Source organism: Microtus pennsylvanicus, chromosome X (assembly GCF_037038515.1).
Source record: "Microtus pennsylvanicus isolate mMicPen1 chromosome X, mMicPen1.hap1, whole genome shotgun sequence".
Lineage (NCBI taxonomy): Eukaryota > Metazoa > Chordata > Mammalia > Rodentia > Cricetidae > Microtus > Microtus pennsylvanicus.
The window spans coordinates 102,957,550-102,975,399 of record NC_134601.1 but is presented as its reverse complement, the minus strand read 5'-3'; the positions used below and the strand labels follow the sequence as shown (position 1 = coordinate 102,975,399).

At 44.1% G+C, this 17,850-nt stretch overlaps 1 protein-coding gene across 8 annotated transcripts in view; it reads left to right on the top strand.

Annotated features, from left to right (window-relative positions):
- The window catches only part of Dmd (dystrophin), a 2,313,977-nt gene that overhangs the window by 664,172 nt on the left and 1,631,955 nt on the right, over positions 1 to 17,850 (top strand). For all 8 annotated transcript variants that reach the window (XM_075957213.1, XM_075957212.1, XM_075957218.1 and 5 more), the window contains exon 7: positions 5,580 to 5,698. In XM_075957213.1, the coding sequence (XP_075813328.1) occupies positions 5,580 to 5,698 (119 nt within the window). The remainder of the gene's footprint in view (positions 1 to 5,579; positions 5,699 to 17,850) is intronic.

The following is a 17,850-nucleotide window of genomic DNA, read 5'->3' as shown; positions in this document are numbered from 1 at the left end:
CTTAACAGTACCAAATTGCAGTTATGAAGTAGCAATGGAATAATTTTATGGTTTGGGAACACCCCAACATGAGGAATTATATTAAAGGGTCATAGCATTAGGGAGATTGAGAAACACTACTTTATACTCACATCCACCCACAGAACACTTTGTACCACCTAAACTACTCCATGCCCAGATTTCCTGTATCCTCCTACTGAGTATAGGATAGTGAATAAACCCCATTACCTCCATACTTATCTTTTACTTCCAATGGCATCTAGGCTGGATGGAACAAACACTGCTTCAATATAGAATGGTACCTGAGCTTTGAAGTTCATACCTCAAACATTGTTCCATATCAAAAACCATGCGCCTATATTTAGCCTTCTATATCTTCCATGTTATAACCAAAGCCTAGGCTCCTGCCATGATCCACTCACTGTATGTACCCACATGGCCATTTGTTCTGCTTATACAACTCTACTCCCTACCCACTCTTTTCATGTCCTTATTCATCCTGAGTCAAACCTGTTGAATACTTCCCCCAACACACACATATGTGCAAATAGGATACATTACCCCATATTTTGTAGGATCTAGATTTGCTACAGGCCCACTTACCACACCCAGTCTAGATACCTGTACCTGGAAGTTGGGATCTATACAGATCTTCATGGTCATAAATCGCACAGCCTTGATAGACCATTTCCTTTGGTGTCAGCACCTATATCCAGGCTGTAGCCAAGACTCACCATATTAGCACCCACTCACAGTAATTGTTATGCTGCCTACACCACACACTCTGTACGAAGACTTCCCTTGTCTCCTTTAGAGTATAGCCTATAGTGTAACTCCAAAATAAGTAGATTCATTTTCTTCTACATACCACTGAATCTAGCCCTGGTTACACAGCTAGTGTGCTTGCCTATTCTGGAAACTACAATTTAAAGAAGGAAGTTCTAGGCTTCCACACAGTTTCAATTCCTGAAGCATAGCCTAGTCCTCAGCAACTCCTGCTGTGCTATGCCCAACATATAGACTCTGGATAGAGTCTCTATCCACATTCATGGCAAGGGCATTTTGAGACACCTATACCACTCTAATATATTCCCAGACTTTCCCTGTCTTCTTCTAGGGTCTAGAATTTTAAAGACTCCTCCCCACACCAAGATACTTGTTTTTCCACATTGACCAGATAAATATGGTTCTGGTTCCCACAGACAAAGAACACACCTAGTCTGGTACAACTTGCCATCTGCTAGCTTCCTCTTGGCCTCAGCAGTGTCCTACTCTGGTACCCCAAGTTAGTACTACCATCTTATCCGGGGTATTGCCAACATAGAGCATTTCACCAAGACTCACCTTAATAACATCTACCTGCATGGCATTCTGAGCTTCCTACACCACCATACTCCAAGCATAGATCTCTTACATTCTGCCTTAATGTATATAACCTGGTGACTATAGTCTCCACTCAGTACATTGTGCTGTATCCTGTGGGATCTATCTTAGATTGAACAGACCCTGCTTTATTCTAGAATGGCACTTAAAAAATTCAGTAGAGACCTTTATCCTTGCCCATGGTCCCTATACTCAGGCACATGACTATTCTCACCACTGATTTCTCCGCTTACATCTAAGCTTTTGTTAAGACTGTTTCAGCCACATGGTCCTTTGTGCCACCTACACCACTCCACTCCATACCCATTATTCACATGTCCTCCCCTTTAGTCAAGCTTGTTGAGTATACCACCCACACACAAGATACTAAATTTTCCACTTCCTGCATAGTACCTGGTATAGTGCCAGTGCACAGACATTGTCTGTTCAGCTATGCTTTGCAGTAGGAGCTTGTACGGTTCTGCAGGGTTCCACATCCCTCAAGCTGGCCTAGTTCTGCCACCTCTTTTTGTATTATAGACAACACGAGTGTTTTATCCTGGACATGATATACCAGTTTCCACCAAATAGGACCTTTGATACTGTCTACAGCACCACATTCCATACCCAGACTCCCCAATTCCTTCTCTAAAGCCTAGCTTGTGTATAGCCCACAAACAAGTGGGTACATGTTTTTCTACATCCTACCCACTGGATCTAGTCCTGGTTGCATAGTCAGTGTACCTGGCTATTTTGAAAACTGCAAGTAGATTTTCAATTCCTGAAGCATAGCCTAGTCCCACCAATTTCTGCAGTGCTGAAGACAACATATAGTCTCCTGTCAGTACCCTCGACACCTACATCTTCCCAGATGATACTGTGAGATACTGACAGCAGCCCACTATATTCCCAGATTTTCCATGTCCTCCTCCAGGGTCTAGACTGTTGAGTATACCTCCCAAAAAACCAGACACTTTTTTTCCATATAAAATGGATAAACTCTGATTCCAAAAGCACAGACTGGACCTATTCTGACACACCTTGCTTTCTCCTAGTCGACTCTGCTCCTCAGTAGTATTAGAAATACTACATCCCAGCCTAGTTCTACTACCTCCTTTTGGGCTATAAACAACATTTAGGCTTCCACCAGGGACTGGCCTGTCCATATCTGCCCATAAGACACTTTCACCTTCATACAACTCCACTTACCAAACTCAGAGTCCCTCTCTCTCCCACTGGGCACTTGTTTTGCATGTCCAGTATGATAGAGCATATATTGAATAGCCACTGTACAATTTTGTGTTGGCACCAGATCAGTACAATATAGATCTCTTACCTCCCATAGTGTCCAAAATCCTAAGTCCATTGCTAGTTGTACCATCTCTTCCTATGATGTAGCTAACTTCTAGTCTCCTGACAAGTCCCACCCTCTCTACCTGCTCATCAAAGCCCTTTGTCTTACTTAGAGCATCCCACTCCCTACATCTTTTCATGTCCTCTCTGTGAGTCAAGCCTGTTAACTACGCTCACATACAAACAGTATACTTACTTTCCATGTCAAATGGGATCTAATTGCCACCCTGTCATGATATGACCTCCAGCACCTTGCAGTAGTGACATATTGTTTTTTCCCATTTGCTCAATTCCCATGCCTTATTATGCCCTACCTCTTCCACCTGTGTTGTAGCCAACACCTTGGCTCACATCATGATCAGCCTACTTATATCTATCCAAAGGATTCTTTTTTAAGCTTATGCCATAATACTCTAAATCTATATGTTCCCAAGTCCTCTCCCTTGGTCTTGCTTGTGAGTATTCTCTCCACTGGATGTTTGCTTTTTCCAGATGCCAGCGGATATCTTCTGGCTCCCATAGTCTATGATCAGATCTAGCCTGGCTGCCTGGACTTTCAATAGTGACCCCTTTCTATAGATTTTCAATTATTACACCCTACCATCACCTCATCCTGTGCTCTTCAACATCTACACTTCCAGCAGTTCCCTCACAACCATAAGATTATTTGTGCTGCATACACCCCCACACACTCCATACCCAAAATTTCTAGTGCACCACCGGGATCTAACCTATTGAGTACCCAACCCCTCTTATACTTAAACATTAGGTACTTATATTACATAGCCCATGATATCTAGCATAGATAGAACAGCCTTTTCTTTGCTTTGGAATGGCACCTATACCCTACTTAGAGAACTCTACCTACTACAGGGTTGAAATCTAAAGCCTAGGCCTACTTCTCCCTCTATCTGTGTTGTTTCCATATCCAGAGTCTAGCTAGGACCTGTAAAAACCACCTCCACCTACAGGATCCCTTGTGCAGGCTTTGCAGGTTATCTGAACCCATTCCATAATCACTGTTTGCATGTCTGTTGCCTTGGTCAAGCCTGTTTATATTACCACCACCATGACCTCAGTTTGGTTTGACATCTCTAGCCTTCTGTATCTTCTCAAATACTGTGTTCCAGCCTACTTTGACCACATCCTCCTGTGCTGTAGTCAATATCTAGTCTTGCCCCAGTACCCAGTCTATTCATAAATACCCACAGTAACTACCATTTTATTTGCCAGTATCATCTTACTCTAATTCTAGACTTCCACCAGAATCTAGATTTGTGAGTACCCCTAGTTGTTTCCCAGGGTCTATACTGGTGAGTCACTTCTACCCGCAGCTGAATATTCATTTTTCACATACTATGAAACCTAGTCTATATTGAATCACCACTGATTTGTCCCAGAATGACTACCTATACTTTGCTGTAGAGATCTATAACCTCATGTAGGGTCCTAAATTCAAGATTCTCAGTAGATCTACAATCTTCCATCTGTAATATAGCCCATACCTAGGTTCTCAACTTCTTCTGGCCTATTCACACTCACCTACAGGATACTTTATGTTGCTGATGCCATGCAATTCCATACCTAACCTTGCCATGTCCTCACCCAGGGTTAAGCCAGTAGAGATTACCTCTACTACCCACATACACAAGATAACTTGTCTTTCCACATCCTATCTGATCTAGTCTGGGTGCAGTTTCGGTGACTAGAGGCTAGGAAGTTAATACTCCACCTTTTCATATTTATTCATATCTATTCATATTTATTTATAGGTGTAATAAATGCTGTTCAAATCACAAGGGTGTGGGATCATCAACTGGAGCTTGGTCAACCTACCATGTTTCATACACCTAATACCAAACAAACAAAAACAACATACTGTCTCTCTTCTAGCATTCATCAACTTTCAATAGCCTTCATTTGGGGGGGGTGTTCTTGTGCCACTCCCTTACCTATCCTAGAATATCAATAGACACCCTCTTGTGAATATCTTCTGCAGGCAACCATTGTTACAATGGATTCATGAGTGTAGTAGTCCTGTTATATCTAGAAAACATGGAATTATTGCTTTTGTGATGATGATGAATTAGAAGCTCAAAGAAGAGATATAAGATAGGCTTAGGAATTTAGGAGTTACTTGTGAATAGATCATATTTCAATCTCAAGATTGATTAAATAGCATATTTTTATTAATAGATGAAGTTTAATAATAATTTCTTCCTTAGTTTCTTAATGAATTTTATCTTTTTCAATTTTATTGTGGCATAATTTGCAAAATTTTTACACCCTTAACATGGGAAATGTCAACATCCTAGGTTAAAATTGCAATTTATTTAAATTAAAAAATGTTCTTGAGGGATAATGTTTTAGTTATTGTTTTGCTGTGAGGAGACACAATGACCAAAATAGCTTATAGTTCATTTAGGTGGGGGCTTGCTCAGTTTCAAAGGGTTAGTACATAATCATTACTGTGTAGAGTGACAGAAAACAGACAGAGATGATTCTAGAAAAGTAGCTGAGAGCCCACATCTCATCTTCAAGTTGTAGGCAAGAGAAAGAAAGAGACTAGGCCTGGAATCTACTGTTGAAGACCCAAAGTCCACCCCTACAAAGCCACACCTACTACAACAATGCCATACCTCGTAATCCTTACTAGATAGTACCACTAACTGGCGAGCAAGCATACAAGTATATGAGCCTAAGGGCTTTTCTCATTCAAACCACCACCGGTAATAAGAATCTATTAATTCTTATAGACTTTGGGAATTAAAAAGTCAAACAAAATATCTCAGTTAAGAATTGAAAAGGTTTCATAGTGCATTGCATATTAATGAATTTCTTTTTTATGTATATATCTGTTTCAGGCCAGAACTCTTTGATTGGAATAACGTGGTTTCCCAGCAGTCAGCCACACAAAGACTGGAGCATGCCTTCAATATCGCCAAATGTCACTTAGGCATAGAAAAGCTTCTTGATCCTGAAGGTTGGTACATTTCCTGACTATCTTAATTTTTAATATGGTTTGTCTTAATTATTTTCTGTTTCACTCAGACTTTACAGTTACATATAGTAAACACAAAATAAAAAGTCATGCAGAATGAGATCCTGTCTAAACAATAACTACAAGTAGAAAGGAATGTACTTTAGTGCTTTCCTGTGTTCTGAGAATATAAAAAGTGCTAGGGTCTATCTGATATTACAAATTCACATAAAAATATAGTTCTCAATATACAAAGTTTTAAAACTGAAGTGTAGCACTTTGTGAGGACAAAGAGGAAAACAAAAAAAAATTCTACACTATTTGTAACTCATGGTTGGAACATGCTGTATTTGGAGAACATTTATTACAAATAATTACCAATACATAATTATTTAATTATTCTACCCAATGATTTGATAGATAACTCAGCTATAATTGATTAATTACTCTTGTTAATTTAGTTCATGTGCTTTCTAAAAGGCAATATAGTTTATTATTTAAATCAGAATGTTTAAACCTGCACTGCTTCTGTTAGAATTTGCCATTTTGGGGAGGTCATCAGTTGATGGTTATTTATGTTTGGCCTCATTAATTGGCAGACAGAATTGCAGGATTTATATTTTTACTATATCACTCTTAAATAACTTCCATCTTTGTCACTGAAACTACAAACCCATATCTTCTGGGCACCTGAATTAGCAGCATATTGATTTCTTGACCTCTGACTTCTTCTTTCCTGGTACCCAATGAGACACTTCCATATTGTGCTCACATTGTGAAATTAGTCTGTTATCCCTTTGCTAAGACATGACCAAACATTTAGAAGTTTAAGTAGCAAAATTAGTGAGTTCTTAAATATGAGTGAAATTGATACTTGGGCAGAAACTGAAGAATATAGAAATTTATAATTAAATAATCTTTGAAATATTAAATTATTTTTTAAACAGGACATACTCAAGATGTGTTTCTGACAGGTTACACTCTGAAAAATGTTTGAAATGACTCAAAAGATCAAATTTTACTGATAAATTTATTGTCAATTAAAGTCTAGTCTTAATTGTTTCAGTTATGAAACATGTTTACTAGAACTCATCTTGTAGTTTCTTATCAGAACAGGGATAATTAACAACAAATAAGCTCAGAAAATGATATTCTCAGATGATATGATACAATAAATAAGACACTTCCTGCCAAGCTTGAGGACCCGGGTTCAAGCCCTACTACTGACATGGTAGAAGGAAATAACAAACTCTGATATATTATGCTCTGACATCAACATATTTTGGAATGTGTGTACCTATGTGTACATGCATACATGTGTGCACATACACACACACTGTAGAAATGTATTTTTGATTAATTTATTCTATGTCTTTTACATCATGTTTCTTGATCCCATTCATTTCCCTGTTCCATAGCATCTGACTTATGCCCTGCATACCACCCAAATAAAACAAAACTTAAGAGAAAATAGAAAATTAAAAAGCAGAAAGTTAAAAATCTTGCCATGCAAGCTGCAGTGTGACACAGTGAGTCACGCTTTGAATACCTTTGTCAGTTTTTTTTTTATTTGCAATTGTTCATTGCAAAGAATCATGCTTCTGGTTCAAGGCCTCTGGTTTATACTACCCTATCGATTGGTAATGGGGACAGCTATTCCATACTCACAAATTTGGGGCTAGCTTATCCACACTTCTCCTAACAGGGCTGTCTCTATAGTTCTGCCCTGGATTGGTTCAAGGCCATTTCTCCTGGGTGTTGCAGCTTGTGAGGGTCAGGGATAGCTCTCCCACTCTTATGACTACAGGGACAGCTGTCCCACCTACTACAGGCCCTGGCACCTCAAGACACATAAGAAATGTGGAGAGCTCTCCTATGTTTACAACAGACTGGACTGGCTCTTCCACCCTGAGCTAAGAGGAATGATTCTATTGTGTGTCCTTGGTGAGGTACAGGGCCTGCTCTCCTGAGCGTATGGCTACCAGTATGGCTTTATCACTATTAAAGTCAAAGATTCAACTCTACAACATGCCCAAGACATCGGTGGGCCAGAGATGAGGTAGGAGGGCAGCACTCCCCTGCCTATGCGGTCACAGGACAGATGAGAAATTGTGAGAACTCTGCCGGGCTCACAAATCTGGGGCTGGCTCACACACAGCTGAGCGGACATGGTTGGCTCTATTGTGCTACCCTGGAGAGGCACAGGGCCTGCTCGCCTTAGCTTTGCAGCTGGTAGTGGTCCAGTACAGTTTTGCTGCTTTTATGGTCACAGGGTAAGATATAACACCTGCCCCATATATTGATGGGCAAGTAATGGGGTAGAAGGGTAGCGCTCCCCTGCCCATGCAGCAACAAGACAGAGGAGAAATAGGGAGAGCTCTTCTATACTTACAACTTTGGGGCTGGCTCACCCACATCTGAACTGACAAGGTGAGGAGGAGGGCCTGCTCTGCCAAGTGTTGTGGGGGTCAGAGATAACTCTCCTGCTTCTATAACCACAGGGTCATCTCAAAGAACTCCCTAAGACAGTGATGGGCAGGGAGGAGGAGGGGATGTATCCTATACCCATACCACCACCAAAGTTATGGCTAATGGTGTCAGCTCTCCCATACACACAAATTTGGGAGTTGACCATCCACACCTCTGCTAACAGATTGTCTCTATTAGTCTCCCTCAGCATGGTTTGGGGCCAGTTCTCCCAGTTATTGCAGCTTTGGGGATCTGGGATAACTCCCCCACACGTATGACTACAGCTCCAACTCTGCTACCTGCTACGGGCCCTGGCACCACAAGACACATGAGAAATGGGGAGTGTTCTCCCGTGTTTACTATTTCTGGGCTGGCTCGTCCACAACTGAGCTAACAGGGATGGCTTTATTGCACTACCTTGGTGAGGAACATGGTCCACTCTCCTGAGTGTTGTAGCTGATTGTACTCCAGTACAGTGTTCCAGATCTTATGGTCACATGGTCAGCTCTAACACTTGTCCAGAACACCGATGGATGCGGTATGGGGTAGGAGAGCAGTTCTGCCCTGCCCATGCAGCCACAAGATAGATGAGAAATGGGGAGAGCTCACCCATGCTTACAACTTCAGACCTGGCTCACTCACACCTGAACTGGCAATGTTGGCACTATTGTGCTGCCCTATTGAGAAGCAGGGCCTGCTCTTCCAAGTTTTGCAGATGATTAGGGTCAAAGATAAGTTACTTTCTGCTCTAATGACCATGGGGTTAGCTCAAAGACCTTCCTCAGACATTTATCTGCGGGGAGAGGGTAGCACTCTCCTACCTATGGTACCACCAAACAGCTAAATGGAGACAGCACTCCCATACTCAGTTTTGGACCTAGCTCAACCACACCTCTCCTAATAAGGCTGTCACTATTGTTCTACCCTGGCATGATTCAGGGCCAGTTCTCCCAGGTGTGGCAGCTGGTAAGGGTCAGGGATAGCTCTCCCATAGTTATAACTACAGGGCCAGCATTCATATCTTTATAGGACCTAGCATATCAAGACACATGAGAAATGTTGAGAGCTCTCCTATGTTACAACTTTGGGACTGGCTCGTCCATACCACCTGTGCTAACAGGGATGGCTCTATTGTGATGCCTTGGTGAGTTTCAGGGCTTCCATTCCTAAGTGTTGCCATGGGTTGTAGTTCATGACAGTTTCTCTTCTGGTCACAGGGTCAGCTCTACCACTTGTCTCAGACATTGATGGACCAGGGATGGGGTAGGGTCAGCCATCACCTGCCCATGCAGCAATAAGACAGATGAGAAATGGTGAGAGCTCTCCCATGCTTACAATTTTGGGGATAGCTCACCTATATCTGAGCAGACTTGGTTGGCTGTATTGTGCTGCCCTGGTGAGGTGCAGGGACTGCTCTCTTGAGTATTGAGATCGTGGTGCTTCAGTGTAGTTTTCCTGATCTAATAATCATAGGATCAGCTCTACCCCCCAGCCCCAGAAAACGAAATGTCATAGGTATGATAGGAGGGCTTCTCCTCACTGCCCATTCACCCACAAGACAGATAAAAATTGGGGAGAGGTATCCCATGTTTACAATGTTAGAGCTGGTGTATCCACTCCTGAACTGTCATGGTTGATTCTATTGTGCTGCCTTGGTGACGTGCAAAGCATGATCTCCTGAGTACTGCAGCTGGTCATGGTTCAATATGGTTCTCCTGCTCTTATGATTACAGGGGTCAGCTCTAACTTTAGCAGCCCCACACATTTATGGGCTTGGGATGGGGTTGGCAGGCAGCATCCCCATGCCCATGCAGCCACAAATCAGATGTGAAATCCAGAGAGCAATCCCGTGCTTACAACTTTAGGGCTGGCTCACCCACTCATGAGCTGACACAGATAGCTATATTGTGATTCCCTGACAAGGTACATAGCCTGCTCTGCTGAGTGTAGTAGCTGGTAGGGATCAGATATAGCTCTCGTGCTCATATGTCCACAGGGGAGGCTCTATCACCTGCCACCAGAATTTGATGGATGGGGGAGGAGGGAGGCAGCTCTCTTCAACATGTGTTGCTACCAAATAAATGGGTAATGGGGACAACTCTCACATGCTCACAACTTGGGGCCTGGCTCACCCATACCTGACCCTACATGGTTAGCTCTATTTTAGTTCCTTGATGATGTGCAGGACCAGTTCTCCTGAGTGTTATAGTTGGTGATAATCCAATACAGTTTTCTCACTCTTAATATCACAATGTCTATCCTCATTGAAAGACATTGATGGGTCAGACATGGGCTAGCAGGAATACTCACTCCCTGCCCATGCAGCCACAAGATAGATGAGAAATGTGGAGCGCTCTCCTTTGGATACAACATTGGGGCTGGTTCTCCCACATCTGAGCTGATATGGTTGGCTCTTTTGTGGTACCTAGGTGTGGTGCAGGGGCTGCTCTGCTGAAAGTTTTAGCTGGTGGTAGTCTAAAGTAGTTTTCTGGCTCTTATGATCATAAGATCAACTCTACCCCTAGCACCAGACATTGATGGGCTAGGATATGGTATGGAACACCCCTCTCCGGCCCATGCAACATAAGATGAAGGAGAAACGTGGAGACGTACAACCCCATGCTTACAGGTTTGGGGTTGAGTCCCCTGTACCTGAACTCTAGTGGCAATGCACAATAAACAAAAAGCTTAGAGACTGATATTGAGGTTCAACCTGATGATCTGAAAAGGAAAGCAGTCAGCTACTGGTTCTTACCTCAACTTCAGTCTGAAATGGTGATCCTGTCAACAGGAAACTCAGAAAGAGATTGTGCCTGTGAGCTGTCTCCTCCGGTTTATAATCTTTTCTAAGGCTGGAATTAAAGGCATACACCACTGGGATGAAAGGCATGCACTGCATGCTTTCAGTGACAAAATAGTATGGCTACGAGGATTAAAGGTATGTATTAGCACTACCTGGTCTCTAAGGCCATGGGGGCTGTTTTACCCTCGGATCTTCAGGCAAGATTTACTTACTAAAATACAATGGAAATGCCACTACGAAGCGGTTAGCTCTATTGTGCTGCACTAGTGAGGTACAGGGCCTGTTCTCCTGAGTGTTGTCGCTGGTGGTGGTTCAATATAGTTTTCCTGCCATAATGGTCAGAGAGCCAATTATATCCCCAGCCCCAAAATATGATGAGCCAGGAATGACCACTCTTGCCTGCTAATGCAGCTTCAAGATGGACCAAAATGGTGAGAGCTCTCCCATGCTTCCAAGTTTGGGGATGACTCATCCATAGCTGTGCTAGCAGGCCTGCTCTGCTGAGTGTTGTAGTTATTGTGTCCCAGGACTGTTTTCCTGCTCTCATGGTGACAAGGTAAGCTCTTCCACCTGCCCCAGACATTGAAAGTCCAGGAATGGGTAAGAAGGTAGCACTTCCCTGCCAATGCAGCCATAAGACAGATGAAAAAAAGGGTAGTGCTCTCCCATGCTTACAACTTCTGGGTTGGCTCACAAACACACGGGCTGACAATGTTGACTCCATTTACTGCCCTGGTGAGATGCAGGGTCTGTTCTTCTAAGTTTTACAGCTGGTACTAGTCCAATAGTTTTCTGGCATTTATGATCACAGGGTCAACTCTAACTCCTGTAAAAGACATTGATGGGCTGAGATGGGGTAAAGGATATTTCTCCCCTGCCCATACAATGTCTCCCCAGCTGCAGACATTGATGGGAAGGGATGGGGTTGGAGGTAGTCTCCTGCTTCCCAGCAGCCACATGTCAGATGAGAAATAGAGAGAGCTCTCCCATGCTTACAAATTTGGAGCTGGCTCATCCACACATGAGCTGATCTGGTGGGCTCTATTGTGCTGCCCTGTTGATATGCATGGCTTTCTCTTCTGCATCTTGCAGCTGGTGGGGGTCAGAGATAACCTCTTATCCTCATATGACCACAGTGCCTGCTCTAACACCTTCCCTAGATTTGATGAGTAGTAGGGAGCAGGGGGGCAACACTGCCCCAAACATGGTGCCAAAAGCAGATGTATAAGGCAATAGGTCTGACATGCTCACACTTTGGGGCAGGCTTGCTCATACCTCCACTTACATGGATGTCTATTGTGCTGCCCTGGCATGGTGCAGGGCCACCTCATCCAGGTATTGCAGCTGGTAGCAATCACTGATAGCCCTCCTACTCTTTTGACCACAGGGCTAGATGGCTCTGTTGTAATGCCTTGTTGAGATGCAGGGCCTGCTCTCCTGAGTGTTGCAGCTATTGTGTTCCAGTACAGCTTTCTGTTTTTATGATCCCAGGGTCAGATCTACCACCTTACCCAGACATTCATGTGTCAGCAATGGGTTAGGAAGATAGCACTCCCATGCCATGCAGGCATAGGAATGATGAGAAATGGGGAACACTCTCCCATGCTTACAACTTGGTGGTTGACTTACTATATCTGCTGGGGCTGCCCTGGTGCAGCCTGCTGTCCTGAGTGGTTCAGCTGCTTGTGGTCCAGTAGAGTCTTATCACTCTTAGGATCATAGGGACAGCTCTACCACCTGCCTGACCACTTATGAGTCAGGGATGGAGAAAGTAGGCAGCTTTCCCGTGCCCAAGTAACCACAAGACAGAAGAAAAAATGGCAAGAGCTATCCCATACTTACAATTTCAGGCCTTGGTCACCCACACATGAGCTGAAAATGTGGGCTTTATTTTGTTCTCCTGTTGAGGTTCGGGGCTTTCTCTGCTGTGTGTTGCAGTTAGTGGGGGGTCAGAGATAGCTCTTATGCATTTATGACCCCACACTCTGTTCTACCAGCTTTCCCAGGCTTTGATGAGTGGAGGGAGGAGGACTACTCTCTCCCATGCATGCCACCACAAAAGAGATGGGTAATGGTGACAATTCTCACAAACTCACAATTTAGGGCTTATTTGCCCATATCACTATTTAAAGAGTTGTCACTATTCTTCTGCCATGGTATGGTAAAGTGCCAGGTTGTCAGAATATTGTGGCTACCACTTATTAGGGATAGCGTTCTCAATCTTTTGATGTCTTCCAATTTTTGTTTGTCTTTTCTTCCATTTCTTCGGGGGAAATTACTCGTTTCCTCTTTAAGAGTTTCAAACATTCTCCTGAAGTTATTTTTTTAGGTAATTTTATTCTGCTTCATCGATATTTGGTTGTTTAAGTCTTGCTATTGTAGGGTCTCTAGATTTTACTGGTGTCATGTTGTTTTTTGTGGTGTTGCGTGTGTTCTTAGCTTGTCTACTCATCTTTTCCTCTAATTAGTATGGTTGGGGCTGTCTGTGATTCTGCTGATTAGTCTTGTAGGTGCCAGTGAATCTAAGGCTCTTTGGTCACTCCATGTTCCTGGCGGTTGCTTAGTGCTCTAGGAATTTGCTCTGCTCACTTGGAGTTTGCTGTCTCAGACCTGCTCTGGCCTCAGTTGTGTGCTCAGACCTGTTTTGGTAAATGTCCCTGGTCTGGATCCACTCCTGCCAAGGTCCCTGGCTTGGGGTTTGTCCTGCAAAGGACTTGGGTATACCCATTCTGACAGAGGACCTCACTCAGGCCTACTCCCTCAGAGGTCCCAGACTCATGCATAGACCCGCAGAAATCTCTGGTTCCTACCTACTCCCTCAGATGTCATAGACACACTTTTAGACCCACAGGGGTCCTGGCTCAGGTCTACTCCATCGAAGGTCCCAGATTCATCCTTGGGCCCACAGCGGTCTCTGGCTCTGGTGCACTTGCTCAGTGGTTGCTCCCCTATACCTGCTCCTGCGGAGTTTTCTGTCTCAGGTCTGCTCTGGCCCAGGGTGCTGGCTCAGTCCTGCCTCTGCAGAAGTCAATGGTCTGGGTCTGCTCCTGCTCCCATGGAGCTCGCTCCAACCTAGGTAGCTGGCTCAATTCTGCATCAGGAAATGACTCTGGTCTGGATCTGTTCCTGCTCCCATGGAGTTCACTGTTCCAGGCTTGTTCCAGCCTAGGTCTTTGGTTCATTCCTGCTCTTTTGGAGATCACTTCCTCAGACCTGCTCTGGCCTAAGTTACTGGCTCAGTCTCTCTATCTTTTGAACCCAGGGAAAGGTATTCCATCGACCACAGATGCTGTCAAAACATGAAGATGAGAAATAGGGAGAGGTTTATCGATGCTTATATCTTCAGTGTTGGCTCATCCACGCCTGTACTGATATAGTTGGCTCGATTGTGCTGCCCTGGTGAGGTGCAGGGCCTGCTCTCCTGAGTGTTGCACTTGATGGTGGTCCAGTATAATTTTCCCACTCTTATAATCATAAGGACAGCTCTAGCCCCAGCTCCAGACAATGTTGGACCAGGGATGGGATAGGAGGTCCACTCTTCCCTGCCCATGCAGTGTCAAGATGGATGAAAAATGGAGAGATATCCCCATTGCTTAAATTTGGGGAAGGCTCATGCATACATAAAGTAATAAAGGTAATAGAGGGATAGCTCTATTGTGCTACCTTGTTGTGAGGCATGACCTGTTCTCCTGAGTGTTGTAACTATTGTGTTCCAGTACTGTTTTCCTGTGCTTATGGTCACAGGGTCAGTTCTACCACCTGCACTAGAAATTGAAGGTCTGGGGATGGCATAGAATGGCATAGTTTCCCTGCCAATTCAGCCTTTAGACACATGAGAAATGTGGAGTGCTCTCCCATGCTTGCAATTTTTGTGCTGGCTCACCAACATCTGAACTGACACTGTTGACTCTATTTGCTGCCCTGGTGAGATGCAGGGTCTGCTCTTTTAAGTGTTGTAGCTGGTGGTGGTCCAATGGAATTTTTAGGGTCATATGACCACAGGGTAAGCTCTTCCCCTAGGAGCAGAATTAATGGGCTCAGATGGGGTAGGGGTCAGTATCCCCTACCCATGCAGCCACAAGACAGATGAGAAATGGGGTGATCTCTCCCATGTTTACAAGATCAGGGATGACCCAACCATACCTGAGCTAGCATTGTTGACTCCATTGTTGTGCCCTGTTGAGGTACAGGGCCTGCTCTGCTGAGTCTTGAAACTGGTAAGGGACAGAGATAGCTCTTGTTCTCTTATGAACAAAGTGTCAACTCTAACACCTTCTCCAGATTTGATGAGTGGGGAGTATAAGGAGGGCAACGCTTGCCCTAGCATGCCATCAAAAATAAATGGGTAATGGGGACATCACTTACATGCTCAAATATTAGGGATGACTCACTCACATCTTTTCTTATGGGGTTGTCTCTATTTTGCTGCCCTGTCATAGTGCAGGGCTAGCTTGATCACCTGTGGCAGCTAGTGGCGATCTCAAATAGATCTCACATTTTTATAGCCGGGGGCAAATCTGCTACCTGCTTCAAGCCCAGGAACTACAAGACAGATGAGAAATGGAGGGAACCCTCTCCTTCTTCAGCACCACAGCTGGCTCCTTCATATCTGAGTTAACAGTGATTACTCTGTTGTGATGCCTTGTAGAGGTGCAGGGCCTGCTCTCCTGACTCTTACAGCAATTGTGTTCCAGTAGAGTTTTCTGTTCTTATGGTGACAGGGTCAGCTCTACCACCTGACTCACACATTTATGGGCTGGAGATGGGGTAGGAGGTCTGCTATACCCTGCCCATGAAACCATAAGATTAATGAGAAATCGGGAGTCTTCTGCCATGTTTACAGATTCAGGGCTGGCTCATCCACACCTGAATCATCAATTTTGGCTTTTTGTGCTGCCTTGTTGAGTTGTAGGACCTGCTCTCCTGGGTGGTTCAGCTGTCATGTGTCATGTAATGATCCAGTAGAGCTTATGGTTATAGAGACAACTCTACTCCCTTCCTCAAACATTGATGGGCCAGGGATGGGATAGTCAGGCTGCTCTCCCCTGCAGAAACAACCATAAGACAGAAGACAAATTGGGAGATCTATCCAATGCTTTCAAGTTCATCTCATCCATACCTGAACTGACTATGTGGGCTCTATTGTGCTGACCTATTGAGGAACAGGGCTGGCTATGCTAATTGTAGCCACTGGTGGGAGTCAGAGATAGTCCTCATGTACTTATGACCCCAGGGTCTACTTTACTACCTTTTCCAGGCTTTGAAGAGTAGAGAAGGAGGAGGGCATCTCTCCCTCACCCAGGTCACCACCAAACAGATGGGTTAAAGATGGTTACTTAAAAGAAATCCTACACTAGCTCAGAATAGAGAAATAGATGGTTATTTATTTAGGGGTAAACTCACAAATCAGAATCCTCTGCTGGAACAGAGATCACAAACCAAAATCTGCAACTGGAATAGAGGGAGAGGCTGGAAAAGAGTCCGGACACATGCTCTGCATCAGCATATAGAGTATAAGAGACAACGCCCCAGTGGGTGGATTACCACTAACTGTAAGACTTCCTACAGCAATGGGTAATTGTGACAGCTCTCACATACTCACAATTTGGGGCTGGTTCACCCACATCTCCACTTATTGGGTTGTCTCTATTGTGCTGCCCTGTCATGATGCAGTACCAGCTCAACTGGGTATTGCACCTAGTAGTTTAGAAGGATAGCTCTCCCAATCTTGAACACAGAGCCAGCCTTCCCACCAGCCACAGACCCTGCCACCACATGAGAGATGAAATACAGGGAGAGCTCTTCCATGCTTACATCTTCAGGGCTGGCTTACCCACTCCTGTGCTGACATGGTTGTTTTTATTTTATTCCCGTGGTGAGGTGCAGGACCTGTTCTCCTGAATATTTCAGCTGGCTGTGGTCCAATATAGTTTTCCCATTCTTATGTTCACAGGGTCAACTTTACCCCCAGTACTAGACATTAATGACCTGGGATGGAGCAATGAGCAGCCCTCCTCTGTTTATGCAACAGCAACAAGACAGATAAAAATGAAAGAGCTCTCCCATCCTTATAACTTCAGGGTTGGGTCACCCATACCTGTGCTGACATGGTTGATTGTATTGTGTTGCTCTGTAGAGTTTCAGGGTCTGCTCTACTTAGTGTTGCAGTTGGTGGCCTCAGATATAGCTGCAATGTTTGTATAACTTAAGGGTTTGCTCTAACACCTTCCCCAGACTGATGAGTAGCAGCAAGAGGAGTGTAGCTCTCCCCCACACATACTGAAACCAAACCTATAGGTATTGGGCAAAAGTATCACATGCTCCCAATTTGGGGCTGGCTCATCCACATCACTACTTACAGAGTTGTCTCTTTTATGCTGCTCTGGTATGATACAGGGTCAGCTTGCCTAACTATTGCAGCTGGTGGCAGTCACAGTTAATTCTGCAACTGTAACATGAACAGGGGTAGATCACATCCTGCTGCTTTGGTGGTCTGGGCAGGAGTGGGAGGAATCAACTTCCTCCTTCCCAGAATTCTCTTGTTCTCATCACATCATTTCTACTTCCTGTCTGGTTTTCGCACCTATATTTCCTGCCTGGCCAATCAGTGTTTATTTATAACATGGTTGACAGAATACAGACAATTCTCCCGCAATACCTCCCCCTCTTTAAAAAAAAAAAAAACAAAGGAAAATATCCATAGTTCATTTTTGGGGGGATGTGGACATAGTATTCCAGGCTACTTCCAACTGGTTGGGGGTGCTGATAATCCTATGGGGACCTAAAGAAAATTTAGAGTTATGATCAAGTCCTGACTGAAATATCCTGTGAGTCTTGATCATCTTAGGCAGCAGTCTTAAGCCTGTTCTGGACGAAGAACTCA